General features: G+C 35.3%; 1 protein-coding gene across 12 annotated transcripts in view; it reads right to left on the reverse strand.

Annotated features, from left to right (window-relative positions):
- Nucleotides 1–2,477: 2,477 nt before the first annotated feature.
- The window catches only part of LOC144302674 (uncharacterized), a 33,629-nt gene continuing 21,688 nt past the window's right edge, over nucleotides 2,478–14,418 (reverse strand). For 7 of the 12 annotated variants that reach the window (XR_013369672.1, XR_013369670.1, XR_013369669.1 and 4 more), the window contains 4 exons: nucleotides 10,786–10,964; nucleotides 10,497–10,682; nucleotides 3,393–3,538; nucleotides 2,478–2,595 (listed from right to left, as the gene is read on the reverse strand). Coding sequence is in view for 1 of the 12 variants with exons in the window: in XM_077880232.1 (XP_077736358.1) it covers nucleotides 10,662–10,682; nucleotides 10,786–10,964 (200 nt within the window). In the remaining 11 variants the exon portion in view is untranslated. Of the gene's footprint in view, nucleotides 2,596–3,392; nucleotides 3,539–9,501; nucleotides 10,683–10,785; nucleotides 10,965–14,007; nucleotides 14,147–14,418 lie in introns of those variants that run through there. The other 5 variants (XR_013369673.1, XR_013369668.1, XR_013369665.1 and 2 more) reach the window with 5 other exon arrangements.

Here is a 14,418-nt window from a genome sequence, read left to right on the forward strand (position 1 = left end):
TAAATATTCAAAATGCATTCAGTTATTTAGGCATATATACATTCATTCGTTGATTCTTTCAACATCCTAAGCTTCTATTGTATTTGCATTATTAGACTAGGTGCTAAAAAGTTAACATTAAAGGAGAAAGTATTCTTATCTTGAAGCTTACCTGGGAGAATAAGGAATACAAGAAATGCAAATATAATAATTAACAATAATAATAATAACCATGAGTGGCTAAAATCTGAATTCTGACAGTCAGCCTTCTCTACTCCTTCTCCTTTAATGTTCACATTTGATCATTCCTATTGGTTTCACTTCCTAAATATATCATCTTGACTTTGCAGACTTTTCTCTGTCTCCCTTGCCTTCATCCTGGTATAAATCACCCTCAGTTCTTGCCTAGACTTCAGACATAACTCCCAAAGAGATCTTCCTTATTTTACACTTTCCCCTCAAATGCATTCTCCACCATAGAAAGGTGGTCTTGTAAAAGCCATGACAATTCATGCAGTTCCCCTCCTTAAAAGTCTTCAGTGATCTCCCATTGCTGTCACAATAAGTTCAAAATCCTTGAAGGGCGTACAATGCTTTGGGTGATCCAACTCCTTTCTGCCTTCGTGTCGTGCCCTCTCTTCCTAATTCACCCTATATTCTCTTTGTCCTTCTCTGTTTCTTGAGTAGAACATGCTCTTTCCCATCTCAGAGGTTTGGTACACTTGTACATGTGTTGGTTCCTTTCTTTGAGTGTTGTCTGTCTCCTTTCTCCACTCACCTAAATTCACCTCTCTTTCTCCTGTTTCATCTGCCTAATCCACTATTTTTTCAGACTGAAAATTTGCTTTATCACAGAGGCCTTCTCTTTCCTACTTGTGACTCTGCATCCTTCAATATAGCACTCAGAGCACCCTTTATGTACTTTTATGTTGTTATAATTACATTGCTACAGTTATATACTTAAATATCTAGCTAATTTATGTGTGTTATTCCCTCTCCATAAGCAGATTGCAAGCTCCATGAAGTGAGAGACTGTTTTTTCACTTTTATATCTTAGGGTCCCTACATAATACCTTACTGTAAAAATGAATGCAAAATAAGTCAGAATAAAAATATCACAAAGGAAATACAAGAGATTTTCAGTAATCAAGTGACATAATCCACTTTGTTAGAAATGATACCATCACCCAAAACCATTTTCCATTATTCATGGAGCCAAGAACACTAGAAAGATCATATGTTTTCCATTACCTTTGACACCATCTCCCTGAACAGAATAAGTCAAGAAGATGTGTTTGCCATTCCCTGGCTTTTATTACCTTTTTCCTGCTTCTTCAGTATTCTCCCTTTCTCAAACATCATACTTTTCTCTGAAGTTACTCCCATTTTTCCTATTATGTAGGAAAATGGCCTAATGAAAGCACATTTTCTCTCCCTGAATATTCCCATTTTTAAAAAAGATATTGGAAGAATTCTCACTCTAGTGATGATTAAATTCTGACATTAACTAGGGAAGATACCTATTTTTATAGCCTTCCAATCCATGCTTAACATCCATAAATAATACGGATTCTAGAATGTTGATGGAAGTCTTTCTGCTTTTCATTCTTGGAATCTTTTCAAATTAGTCATGATAAGCTAACTACCAATTCCAAATGTTAGGGCTTAATATAATAAAAGTTTATTCTCAGGTATACAGCAGCATAATGCAATGTTCTGGGTTGATTTAGATTTTCAACCAATATTATTGCTTATTTCAGTATTCCATTTTATGGATATGTCACAATTTATTTATCCATTTACCTGTTAATGAACATTTGAGTTATTTCAGTTTTGGACTATTGTAAATAAAGCTTTATGAATATTTATGTATAAATCTTTGTGTGCACATATACTGTAATTTCTCTTGACGAAATACCTAGATTGGAATTGCTGATTGCATGGTAGTTATATGTTTAACTTTTTAGGAAACTGCCAAATTGTTTCCTTAAGTGGTTGTACTATTTTGCATGCCTACTTGCAGTGTGTGAGAGTTGTAGTTGATTTAAATCCCTGTCAACATTGGTTTGTGAAATCTTTTTAATTGTGGCCATTCTAATAGATGTGACTAGTATCTTATAATTTCAATTTGCATTTCTCTAAAGACAAATGATGTGGAGCCCCTTTTTATGCTCTTATTTGCCACCTGTATATCTTCTTTGTTGTATCTGCTTCAAATATGTTCCCCACTTTTTTTATTAGGTTATTGATTTTCTTATTGTTTCTTACTATTTCTTCAAGTATTTTGTCCACTTTTTAAAAATTATGTTGTTGATTTTCTTATTATTTCTTATTTTTTCTCATTTCGATTAAAGAATATATCAGAAAATTAAAAAAAAAATGTCTGGCTTTCCTTCAAAGAAAAACTTCTCTCTTGCGGCTTTGCTCTTGTGTGGCTCTGCCCCCCTCTGGGTACTTAAAGTTCTCAAGATTCAGCCCTCACATGGAGAGGAACAATGTAGAGGCAGAATGAAGGTTTATTGGCAGGAAGACTATACAGGCCAATTCCAGAAATGGCTCACATTAGTTCTATCCACAGAACATTGCAAGGAAGGCTGGGAAATGTAGTCTGCCTGCCTAGGAAAGAAAGATGAACAGTTCGGTGAGAATAGCAAGTCTCAGTCACATCTTTCATTCTAAGGTGAAAGACTATTCCAAATCTTTAAGGTATCATCTAGAAACTCTCATATGTTCAGATCTGTATTCTTACATTTCTCACACCTAAGTCTCAGGAATCTGCAGTCTTTTGCTATTAACATTTTGATTAAAACTTGTTTTATTGTTGTTAGTGTTACTTTGGCATGAGGAAGGGTGCCTAACGTTAGAAAAAATTATTGGGGGCTCAATTTGAAATCTATTTCACTAAATCCCTTTATCTAGACTCTGACTATCCTGGAGTTTTCAAATAGCATTTGGGGGGAAAAACAAGAACAAAAAACAGAACTGTTGAGTCTTTCCTGATGTACCCTACATTAATAAGAAGTAAAAGTATTATATTTACATAGCCACCAATTCTAGCCATAATGAATACTTCATTTAGAAGGAAAATAAAACTGCTACAAGAGGTTTAGCTCTCCTTGACTCTGTAAAACTTCCCATCTTCAGTGAAAAAAATAGAATAACCAAAACAAAAATGTAGGTAGTTTTAATGAAAATAAAAATTTAAACGTCAAAATACCTTACAGTCATTGCATTATCAATCCTCTAATTTCCTAATTTAAAAGCTTTTTAAGGCTATTATGTTAATTGTCTGATTCCATAAAGAACCACAACCCATATATGGCTAGATCCAAAACAAACACAATGTAGCAAAACTTTCATTACATATATGCAGAGCAGAGAACTCAAGAAATAATTGTAAGTTGAATGTCTACCCTTTCGGATTGGCCTCTTCAGTCTTCTCAGTCATTATTTGTACTGTTAGGCCCATCCAATTATTAGTTGGTCAGCCAATAATTTTCATTTTAAGGGATGGACTTGATACATGCTGAGTGTCAAATATTCCAGTGAATTTTAATTCCTGAAAAATAAAGTCATGACTAGGCTGGATTTGGCTCCTAATACTTTAAAGCTCTAATACCTAGTTGATATGTACAGAGAGTTCTTTCCCTTGCCCTGAAAAACTGTTGGTTTATTTCTTTAAAATGTGTGAACTAAAATCATAGATAAATTCGAGATTGCACTGATTGAATTGGATACAAAATACTGAATGTACCAAGAAGTATCAGATTTTAAAATATTCTTTATTTCTTTTTTCAAATCATAAGCATAATGCATATTTCTCAAGTCCCTTGCAAAAACAGGTTTCTGTCACATGGTTTTAACACATCATTTTAGACTGGTTTTTACAGGAGGAAAAAAAAGTCAGAATAAAACAGTGTGCATTGCGTTGAGACACATTTCTCTTGGTCTGAAAAGTATTTTAGGATCTTTGTAATAAAATATCCTAATACCTAATATCCTACTGGATTATATTTATCTTCTAAATCACACTGGGTTACACCCATCAATAATTCCCAATTAACAGTTAACAGAACAGGGAATGTATCTTACTAATTTTTGTATTTCCAGAACCTTGGGCAATATTAACACATAGCAGACACTTGATAAATGTGTGATGAATACATGAATTAATTTATTTCTATTCTGTTTTAATAAAAACAAAACAAAGTAGCATGACTCAATCTGATAAATTGCATAAAATATATCATATTCCTTTTTTCTGGGCTACCTTTACCTCCTAACTGCTCAGTTCTCAAATTCCACCACAACGTATCACATGACTTCTAACATAACACATATGTGATACATACTAAATGTCTAATAATATGTATTTACTGAATGATTTAATGAACAAATGGCAATGCTCAATTAAAAAACAATAAAACAGGAGTACCTACATGGTGCAGTTAGCCAGACTCTTGGTTTCAGCTTAGGTTGTGATCTCAGGGTTGTGAAATTGAACCCTACATCAGGCTCCATGCTCAGCAGGGAGTCGGCTTAAGATTCTCTTTGTCTCTCCTTCAACCCCTCCCACTTGGGCTCTCTTTCTTTCTCAAATAAATAAATAAATCTTTTGGGATCCCTGGGTGGCGCAGCGGTTTGGCGCCTGTCTTTGGCCCAGGGCGCGATCCTGGAGACCCGGGATCGAGTCCCACATCGGGCCCCCGGTGCATGGAGCCTGCTTCTCCCTCTGCCTGTGTCTCTGCCTCTCTCTCTCTGTGACTATCATGAATAAATAAATAAAAATCTTTAAAAAAAAAAATAAATAAATCTTTTTAAAAAACAATATAATAAATTCTGCAAACTATGAATAGACATAGACATGAAAATGCTCCTTTAAAAAAGGTAGAGAAAACAATTCTATACTGTTGATGGAAATGATAAAAATATATTAGTGAAAGTTTATTTGACCAATATCATCATGCACTGACTTCTACTTTTGAAAAAACAGATTGTTATTCAAATCTCAATGCTTTTTTACAACATTAAGAAAAATATAATGCTTTGGGGTACCTGGATGGCTCAGTCAGTCAAGCGTCCAACTCTTGGTTTTGGCTCAGGTCATGATCTCAGGATCATGGAATTGAGCCCCGCACCCAGGCTCTGCACTCAGTGCAGAGTTTGCTTGTCCTGCCCCCACGCATGCACACATTCTCTCTCATAAATAAATAAATAAATAAATAAATAAATAAATAAATAAATAAATAAAATCTTTAAAAAAAGAGAAATATACTGCCTATAACACATAGTTTAAGATTTTTATGTATTATCATATTAATTATAAGTTAGTCACTTCAAGGATATGGAAAATTATTGCTCATAAAAACGCTATCATAACTTACTGCATGCTCACTAAATTCCATACATTTTATATACAATATCATTAAACAGCCTGTTATGTTACTGCATATCAATTTACTCTGAGAATTTGTCTCAATTATCTGTATGATCTTCTAACTCTGTATTTCCAAGGCTAGAAATTTTATGAGAGCAAGAAATAAGTGCATTCTGTTTATCACAACATACTCAATATTTAGTACAAGATCAGTCATATATTAGTTCAAATAAATATTTACCAATTAGTAAGTGAACAAATAAATTAACACTGCATAGTAGATAATATTGCTCCCACCATACTTAACAGAAACAACTTAGACTTAGAGGCTGCAAGGAATTTGTTCAAAGTCAAATAACAAGTGTCAAACCAGAATCTGAACCCTTATTTTAAAATCTCCAGATCTATGCTATAATATGCCAAGGTTTCTAGTTCAAGCAAACACCATGTTTTCACTTCTCGGTTTAGTCTGTCCAGGCTGCCACAGCAAACTACCATAAACTGGGTGGCTAAAACAAAACAAAACAAGACAAAAACATTTATTTCTTGCAACTCTAGAGATTGGTAAATCCAAGATAAGGGTGTCCAGTACCAGGTGAGAGCTTGCTTCATGGATCATAGATGGCCCTCTTCCCTCAATATCCTCACAGTGCAGACGAGGGCAAGAGGGCTCTCTAGGGTCCTTTTTAAAGAGCATTAGACCCATTCATGAGGGCTGCACCTGCATGACCTAATCACCTCCCAAAGTCCACACTTCCTAGCACCATCACATTGGGGATTAGGATTTAAACATAAGAATTTGGGGGGGAGCATAAACATTCAGGCCATAATACTCCTCATTTATTCTTCAAAATAAATGATATAGCATGTGTTATTGGTTTGTGTGAGACCTAGATAAATGTCTCTAAAGAAATTATATGGACTACAGACTAACTAGACCTGGTTAAGACACATTATTCAAGATGTTTCTGGTTGAAGAGTGGGAATTAACACATTGTTTAACTTTAGATTTTGTTAAGTAAAATCTGTCAAAAAAATTGCAAAGTCCAAAGCTGGGCAAGAAAAAAAGAAAACAATAATAGAAATTTCTACTTCTACCAATCAATTTTTAAAAGACAAGACAGGAGAAAAAAGGATAGAAAATCTGAATATGAAAATAAAAATTTATATTAACTAATATGTCAATAGTTATAATTTGTCAGTTAAAGGCCAAATAATTCCAATTGAATTAAGGAAATAAATCTATATAGAATTTATGAGACACTCCTAATGCATAAAGATTTAAAAAGGCTGATAGTAAAAGATGTTATTTTATTTTATTTATTTTTAAGAGACTTGATTGATTAGATACAACATATATATTTATGTGAAAGTTTTGATAAATTCGATATAGTAGAGATTATACCCTAAATTATAACATATACATTCCTCTTAAGCACAATTATGGTATTTACAAAAAATTACATTTATTACATTTATAATAGGCTAGAGGCCTCAACCATCCCTGATGGTCCTCTAAGAAAATAAAAAACATTAAAGACACCAGAAGGAAGAAACAACACCAAAAGAATCTAACATGAGTTGTTGAATATAATATGATTATACATACCAAGTTAACAGAATATTAAATTAATATACAGTAATCAGTATTTTTAGAGTAGCAACAAAACTCAGAAAAAAATTTTAAATGCCATTTATAAAAGTGGTAAAAGCTATAATCTCTTGGGGGAAATCAAACAAAAGATGTGCAAGACATAATGTAATAATATTTTAAAACTTTATTCAAATAATTTAACCAACACCTAAATTAATGGAGAGATACCTTCTAGTTAGATATAGTCAATGTTATAGAGATATCAAATGTCCCCAAACTGATCTATAGCTTTAATGCTATTCTGATTAAAATTCTAAGTTTTATGTAGGATTTTTAAATCAGATTCTAATATTTGCATAGAAGAGAAAAGAGCCAGCATTAGCTAAGATATTCATGAGGAAGAATAAAGAGGGGTGATTTGTCCTACTGGATATTAAATATTAAGATAAAGCCTTAATAAATAAGAAAGTGTGGTATTGGCACAATGGATACACAGATTGACCACAGGACAGAATAAAAGAACAGGCACAGAAGAAACCTTGATAAATATAGCATAGCACATCACTGGGGAAATGAAAGGCTATTTGATAAAAGTAGCTTTAAAAAGTCAATTTATATTAAAAAATTAAATTAGGGCCCTCCTCTCATCATATTAAAGCTAATGATTTAAAGATTTCCATATGAAATATAAAACTGTAAGCATTTTTCAAAATAATATAGGAGAGATCACCCTGAAATCAGGGTAAAGAAGACTTTCTTAAATAATGCATAAAAGCACTAACCACGAAGAAAAGATTGATGACTATGATTCCGTTAACAATTTCTGTGCCTCGAAAGAAAATGAAAATACAAAAATACAAGTCACAAGCTCTGAGAAGATATTTGCAATACTTATGACCAACAGAAGAGTGTGATTGCCTCCGATATTAAAAAGAAACCTCCTAAGTCAACAATACTATTACTCTACAGGAAACTGGGCAATAATATGAACAGAAGTTTCACAAAAAGAAAGGAAAGATTGTTTTAGTAAGCAAAATTATGAAAAGTAGTTCAATCTCAGTAGTAATAAGAGAAATGAAAATTAAGATGAAATGTGATAGACATCGTTGTACCCGCTCAATTGCAGAAACTAAGAATTTGACAACACCAAGGTAGTTGACCTGTGAACAATGTGGGGGTGAGGGGTGCTGATCCAGCTGAAAATCTGCGTGGAATTTTGACTCCAAAACTTAACTACTAATAGCCCACCAGCGACCAGAAGCCTTATTGATAGCATGAACAGTCCATTACCACATATTTGGTACGTTCTATGCCTTATGTACTGTATTCTAACAGTAAAATAGTCCAGAATAAAGAAAACATTATTAAGGAATCATAAGGGAGAGAAAGTAAGTATATTTGCAGTACTGTACTATAAAAAACCCTCATAAAAGGAGACCCACACAGTTGAAGCCCATGTTGTTTAAGGGTGAACTGCAGATAGAGAAGATATGGAAAGTCTTAGTCGTCGCTTGTGTAGTATTAATTCTTTTCAGTTAAACCCTTATAAGAATCTCCCCTATTTCTACCATGACTCCATTTCATATACACATTTTTACGTCCATCCTTGTTTGTAGGCTCATCATTTTTGGGCACATTCTTGGGCTTAATAACATATTTCTTATTGTATTTTATATCACCTTGTAATGCATATGTTACACACATTCTTTTGTATTAAAAGGAAAAATGTAAGTTAAAAAAAATAATGTGGCTATTTCCAATATAGCAAGCCAATTAAGAAATCTGTGAACTGTATTTGTGTTTACACTTCTAGGTCCAAAGGCTTTAATTGGATAGTCTCTCTCTCTCTTTTTTCTTTTTTTTTTTTTTTGGATAGTCTCTTATTAATACTAACCACATTTATACACGAAAGCTTCTAAAGTATTTGAACTCCTGAATTTGTATAAAATGGGCTCCCGAAATTTCCTTATTTCTGAAATTGTGCTGTAGTTCTCCTCAATAGTGACTATAATCAAGAACACATTTCACAGATTTCTAAATTACTTATTGTGCTCTCCAGTTCAAAAGAGTGATTTCAAATCCATTTGACTCTCGCAAGAAGCTTGGGTGGTGGATGGATGGGGCAGTTATTACAGGGAATTTTTAAATAAACAGAAACTAAGTCTTTAAGAGGGTAAATGCCCTGCACAGCTCCACATACTGGCTAGTCGCAAAGTTTTTGTACCTGACTTCCCCCTCTGTCCACTCTCTCCCCTACGCCATCTCACCTCTAAAGATAATAATAAGCTTGTAAGTCTGTGAAATGTTTCACCACTTTCAAAATGCTTTCCATATCACGTCATCTGTTTTGATTCTCACATTCAGCCTTGAGTTCCTTTAGCATATTTCTTTCTTCTCATAACATATATAGAGCATAATTTAAACCAAACATATATGGTATTAGCTATGAAAATATTAGGTCTTTCTGTTAGAAAATTACTTGATAGTCAAATCAAAGTAACAATAAATAATCTTGTTTTTGTTCCATAAACCTCACAGTTATGTTCACTGGTTTGTCTACCAAATAAGTAGAAATAATTATTTTGGAATTTCTCAGTTGTTTTTTTTTTTTTTTGAAAATAATGAATGAAAGGATGAATGGATGGTTATGTCATCCAAACATCTTCTGCTATTCTGGGCTTTGTGAAGATGAAAAGAATTGTGTTCCTCTCTCTAGAAATCGACTTATTTTACGCTTAACAAGTACAAAGGAAATCCTAGCAGAGATATTTCTTTAAATGCGCTGTGACGTATAAGGAGCACTATTCAAATGAAGTATTATTGAACGGTATGCTTCATTTTCATTCTTATTGGTAAACATCTGCTTAGATTTTTCTCGCTCTCTGCCTAATATCCATGTGGTCTTGCCAGCGAATGGTAGTCTTGTTAGAGGCAAACTACATTTCACATCCCATCAAACCCACCTGCTCACACTTGGCAGAATTTGGCCAGAATTGCTGCTCATTAGAGGCTCTGGCAGAGAGAAAGGGGTGGGTGGAAGAAGCAATGAAACCAGTGCCTGAAAAGTGAAACTGAGGTTTAGATTTTATATGGGATTTTATTTGGTGAGTGGTTACACTGCTTTTCATTATACCAGATAACAGGTTGCTGGCAGCATATTTAAAAGATATAGAACTTTTAAGGGGCTGAACATGAAATTAAAGCTCGATGAAATGAATTCTAATCTGTGCCCCATAGTCATATGTGTGCCAGGCAGCGTATACCTTGGTGCCTTAACTGTAATCGGGCTGTTCCCCTAAAAGCAGCAACGATACTCACTTTGCTGCACAAGGAGAATCTAGGAAACAATACCATTAGGAGTTTATATGCCATCTTATGCTCCGCTTTCTTTGTAACATTACATCAGTTCTACAGGCATTTTCTGCCCCATTTACCAAACTGGCTCCAGTCAATGAAGTTTTGCATTATATGCCTCCAGGGAAGAAAATAATGCAAGAGTTTTACTGTCCATGTTAATGCCATTTAATACATTACTCAAACACATACTTAAGACCAACAGTTCTGATTACGCAACTTTGGTTTAAAGTGGCTTCCAAACTGACTTCTTAACTGGCAACTTCTCAACAGCTCATGTCTTCCCAAACCTCCTTTCGAAAGACTGGAGGGTGGAAGGAGTGCAGTTTGCGATGCTGTGAACACTCTGGGTTGTTTTCAATGTCGTAACTTCGTGGTCTAAAAAGGAAGACAAAAGGAGCATCCAGCTTGTTTGTTTTGTTTTGTTTTTTAAAATCCATGTGTCTAAATTTTGCTTAAATTGGAACTAATCCTCACCTACCTCTTGGGAGTCTAATGTCTTTGAAAAATGGCTTAACATTCTAAAAATGATGTGAGTCCAAAAGTTAAAGTTTGGAGTAGGAGTGAGTAGTGAGGTAGAACAGCATTCCGTCTCTTTTTTGGAGGACTTGGATTTCACTCCACTCCTTTTGAGTAGGAAAAAACAGATCTGTCTTTTCTCTGTTTGGATAAGAAAGGGAGAGGGCTTAAAGAAGAGAAACATTTTCAATACCAGCTGTTCCCTAACTCAAGCCCTGCATAAATTTATTCTTTCTTGAGCTGGAGATACTAGGACAAAACCCTACAAAGAGTGGAAAATAGAAAGTGAATCAATAAAGCCAAATTTATTATTCTAAGTTACAGTATTTTCTTAGAGAACAAAAATGCTAAGGGACAAATTAACCACGGTTCAATCTGGAACCAGTGATAAGAATATAAGCATCTAGGGGTGCCAGGGGGGCTCTGTGGGTTAAAAGGCCAACTTGGGGTTGTGAGATCAAGCCCCGAGTGGAGCTCCATGCTGGTTATGGAGCCTGCTTAAGAGTCTCTCTCTCTCCTTCTGCCCCTCCCCATCTCTCTCTCCGAAAAAACAAAAACAAACACACACTCACACACACACACACACACACACACAAGGTACAGAGCCATCTAATACAAGCTCTGGGCTTCACTGTAGGGGGCGAGCTTTTAAGGCACCCCTATGTGATAAACTCCAGTTGCTAACTCTTTCTACAAAAGTCTCTAACATATTTAAGCAATCATTGCCAAATATGTGAATCAAATAATGCCATTTCAAGATTATGCAACTAGCTTTCTTATTTTTGGATGTATGGTTTGGGTACCTAGAAATAATATAGCCTTAATATCAGGGTCTTCACTTCAAAACAATACCCAGACTTAATATTTAAAGATTCTCCACCAAGTTTAAGGTCCCACCATAAATTTAACTCATAAACATATCACTAAATTTACAAAGTAAGTCTGAGATGTGTGTGCTTAAGCCCAGCAAAAATGACTATTTCAGTCTGAAAGTCTGAATTGAATACAAACGAATCAGCATGTCAAATAGGAATTTAAAAATAATGCTTCATTACGGCTGCATACTTTATTCATCCTGGCTGTTGACCATTTGTCTGCTTAGAGCTAATATATGGGACCCCCCAGGCAAACCGAAATTCTATCTTGCCTTGGCCCACCCATTCTTTTGTGATAAAATATTTACTAGACAAACTTTCTTTCGTTCTTTCTTTTTTTCTGTCTTACCCAGACGCTCTCCTCATGGAAATTTTCCACTTTTTCAACGGCACCAATTTTTGAGATTTGCTCCAATAAAATTTTTATTTATTTTTTCCTACACTCTACTATGGACTCTGCATTTTTCATCCTACCGAACCATGCTAAACTGCTGTGTGAAAGGTCATGGGTTTTAGAACTCTGCAGACCTGGGTACAAGCCCCATTTCTTTTGCTGGCTAGCAATTGCTCCTTTAAGCTTAATATCGTGAGCGTCTGTTTCCTTATCTAAACAGGGCGACAGTTTTGGAGGGGGTGGTATAAGAATTAGTGGTACTGTATGAAGATAGTGGTCCCCTGCTGTAAGCTCTTAAAGAACCAAGGCAAGACAGAATGAAGATGGATTGCCATATCATTCTAGTGCCTTCCAAACAGAGCCTGTGTGTGCTAGGCCTGAAGAATGTGCAACCAGGCGACAGTTCACAAGAGAGCAGTGAGTCTTCTCTGAGAAAGGAGTCCTTGGCCATGGCTTCACTTCCCTAGTGACTAACTCATCTGGGCAAGGGAAGCGAAGCCTGAAATGTTCGGATTGCTGTGAGGGGAAGTCAGCCCGACAGGCTGAGTTGCCTTTCTTGTCCTTGGCATTGTAACAGTGCACGGTCTTCTGTTGTTCCTGGAACCACTCAAGCATATAATGAATGGAGTACCAGTGATTGGAAACGGTCGGCCCTCGATGATATTTCCGCAAGTTGTTTTCCTTCTACAACTTGGTAATGGATTTTTCTAACCTTAACAGGATGGTTGAAGTGTCTCATGATTTTATACGCTGTTGCCCTCTCTGGAGCCAACTCTGTCCAGTTATCATGTCATTTTTTTCTTAGCACCAAAAATCAACTTCTCTCCAAAATCTGAAATGTTTTCCTTGGGAGGTTACATGAGCCTAAGCAAACAAACAAACTGAAGAGCCATTCCGGGTTTTCTGAAGAAATTTGAACTTTCTCTCTCTCTCTCTTTTTTTTTAATGAGTTGAGTTTTTGGATCTGTAGATTAGGTTCACTGAATTCTGCAGAGGTCAGGGGAGAGTAAGGAATGTTTGACAGTCTTTGTGCCCCGGGGGGTGGGGAAATGGAGCTCTGTGAGGCTGACCCATTTCTGTGTCCCAACACCTGGTAGGCCAATTGCAGGGTAAGACAGAGGTCCAGCTTGTGAATACGAACTAATGAAGCACTGTGAAGACCGGCTAGCCAGACGCATCTGGGTTAAAATCCCAGCCTGGCCACTAACTAGATGGATGAACTTGCACAAAATTCTTAAAATCTATGAGCTTCAATTTTCATGACTTTGTAGCATTGTGAGGATTAGCATGTATTGCTTATTGAGTGCTTATTATATGTTGGCCAGTATTCTAAGCATTGTGCTTGTAATATTCCAACTGATTTTAACCACAGTCCTTTGAGGTATGAAGCAAATATTATTATTTGGATTCTAAAGATGAGGGGACTGAGAGAAAGGACACCTGGCCGAAGGTACCAAAGTTACTGATGACAAAGTTAGAATTTTTACGTAGGTAATGTGACCAGAAAATTCATATTCTTAACTAGTATGATATAATTAGGTCACCTGACATATTGACCTGCCATATAATTAGCATTTAGTAAATGGAAGAATTCAATATATACTTATATATGTTATTTATATATTTCAATATATGTCATTTATATTCAAGGCTTGTTTTTGGAAGTTTGAACAACAATCAGTAAACTTGGCTTAAAAACACTGAACATGCTTTGAGGATTTCTTGTTGGAGCTTTAGAGTTGACACACTGGTCACTGGTTGCTGATTTAGGAAGATCTACTCCCTTTTTCATTTTAAATTCAGAGATGATACAGATACTCCAAGGCTGGTTCCAATATTGAATAAGGATCTTTTCCCCTCTGTTCCTAAGGACATGATTTTGTTTTATAGAAAGAGAAAATTTAAATAAACTTACTTTTCATTTTCATTCTTATTCTGTTGTCTTCAGCTTTGCTCTACATTGATATGATCTTGTGATTCTTTTTTCCTAATTTATTTTGATCCATTTTTTTCCAGTCCACCAGTTGACTCTTCAGCAGTTGAGTTTCTGTGCTCTAGATGCCATGAGGACACAATTCTAATTCAATGGGTGCACGATAGAGCACAGAGTCCCTTCTTCCACTACACCTGACACAAACCAATACATGCCTTCACAGTAAGTCTACATGTCTTCTTTCTATAAACCCCCTGCTGCTTATTCCTCATATCCAGCCAGCTGTATGATGAGAAATGTATTTAAAAGCTTCTGTATTGATTTTAAAATTCAACACAAATGTGATACAATTTAAAATTCAATACAGAATTTAAAGTACCAAATCAACTAACT

Source organism: Canis aureus, chromosome 31 (assembly GCF_053574225.1).
Source record: "Canis aureus isolate CA01 chromosome 31, VMU_Caureus_v.1.0, whole genome shotgun sequence".
NCBI classification, from domain to species: Eukaryota; Metazoa; Chordata; class Mammalia; order Carnivora; family Canidae; genus Canis; species Canis aureus.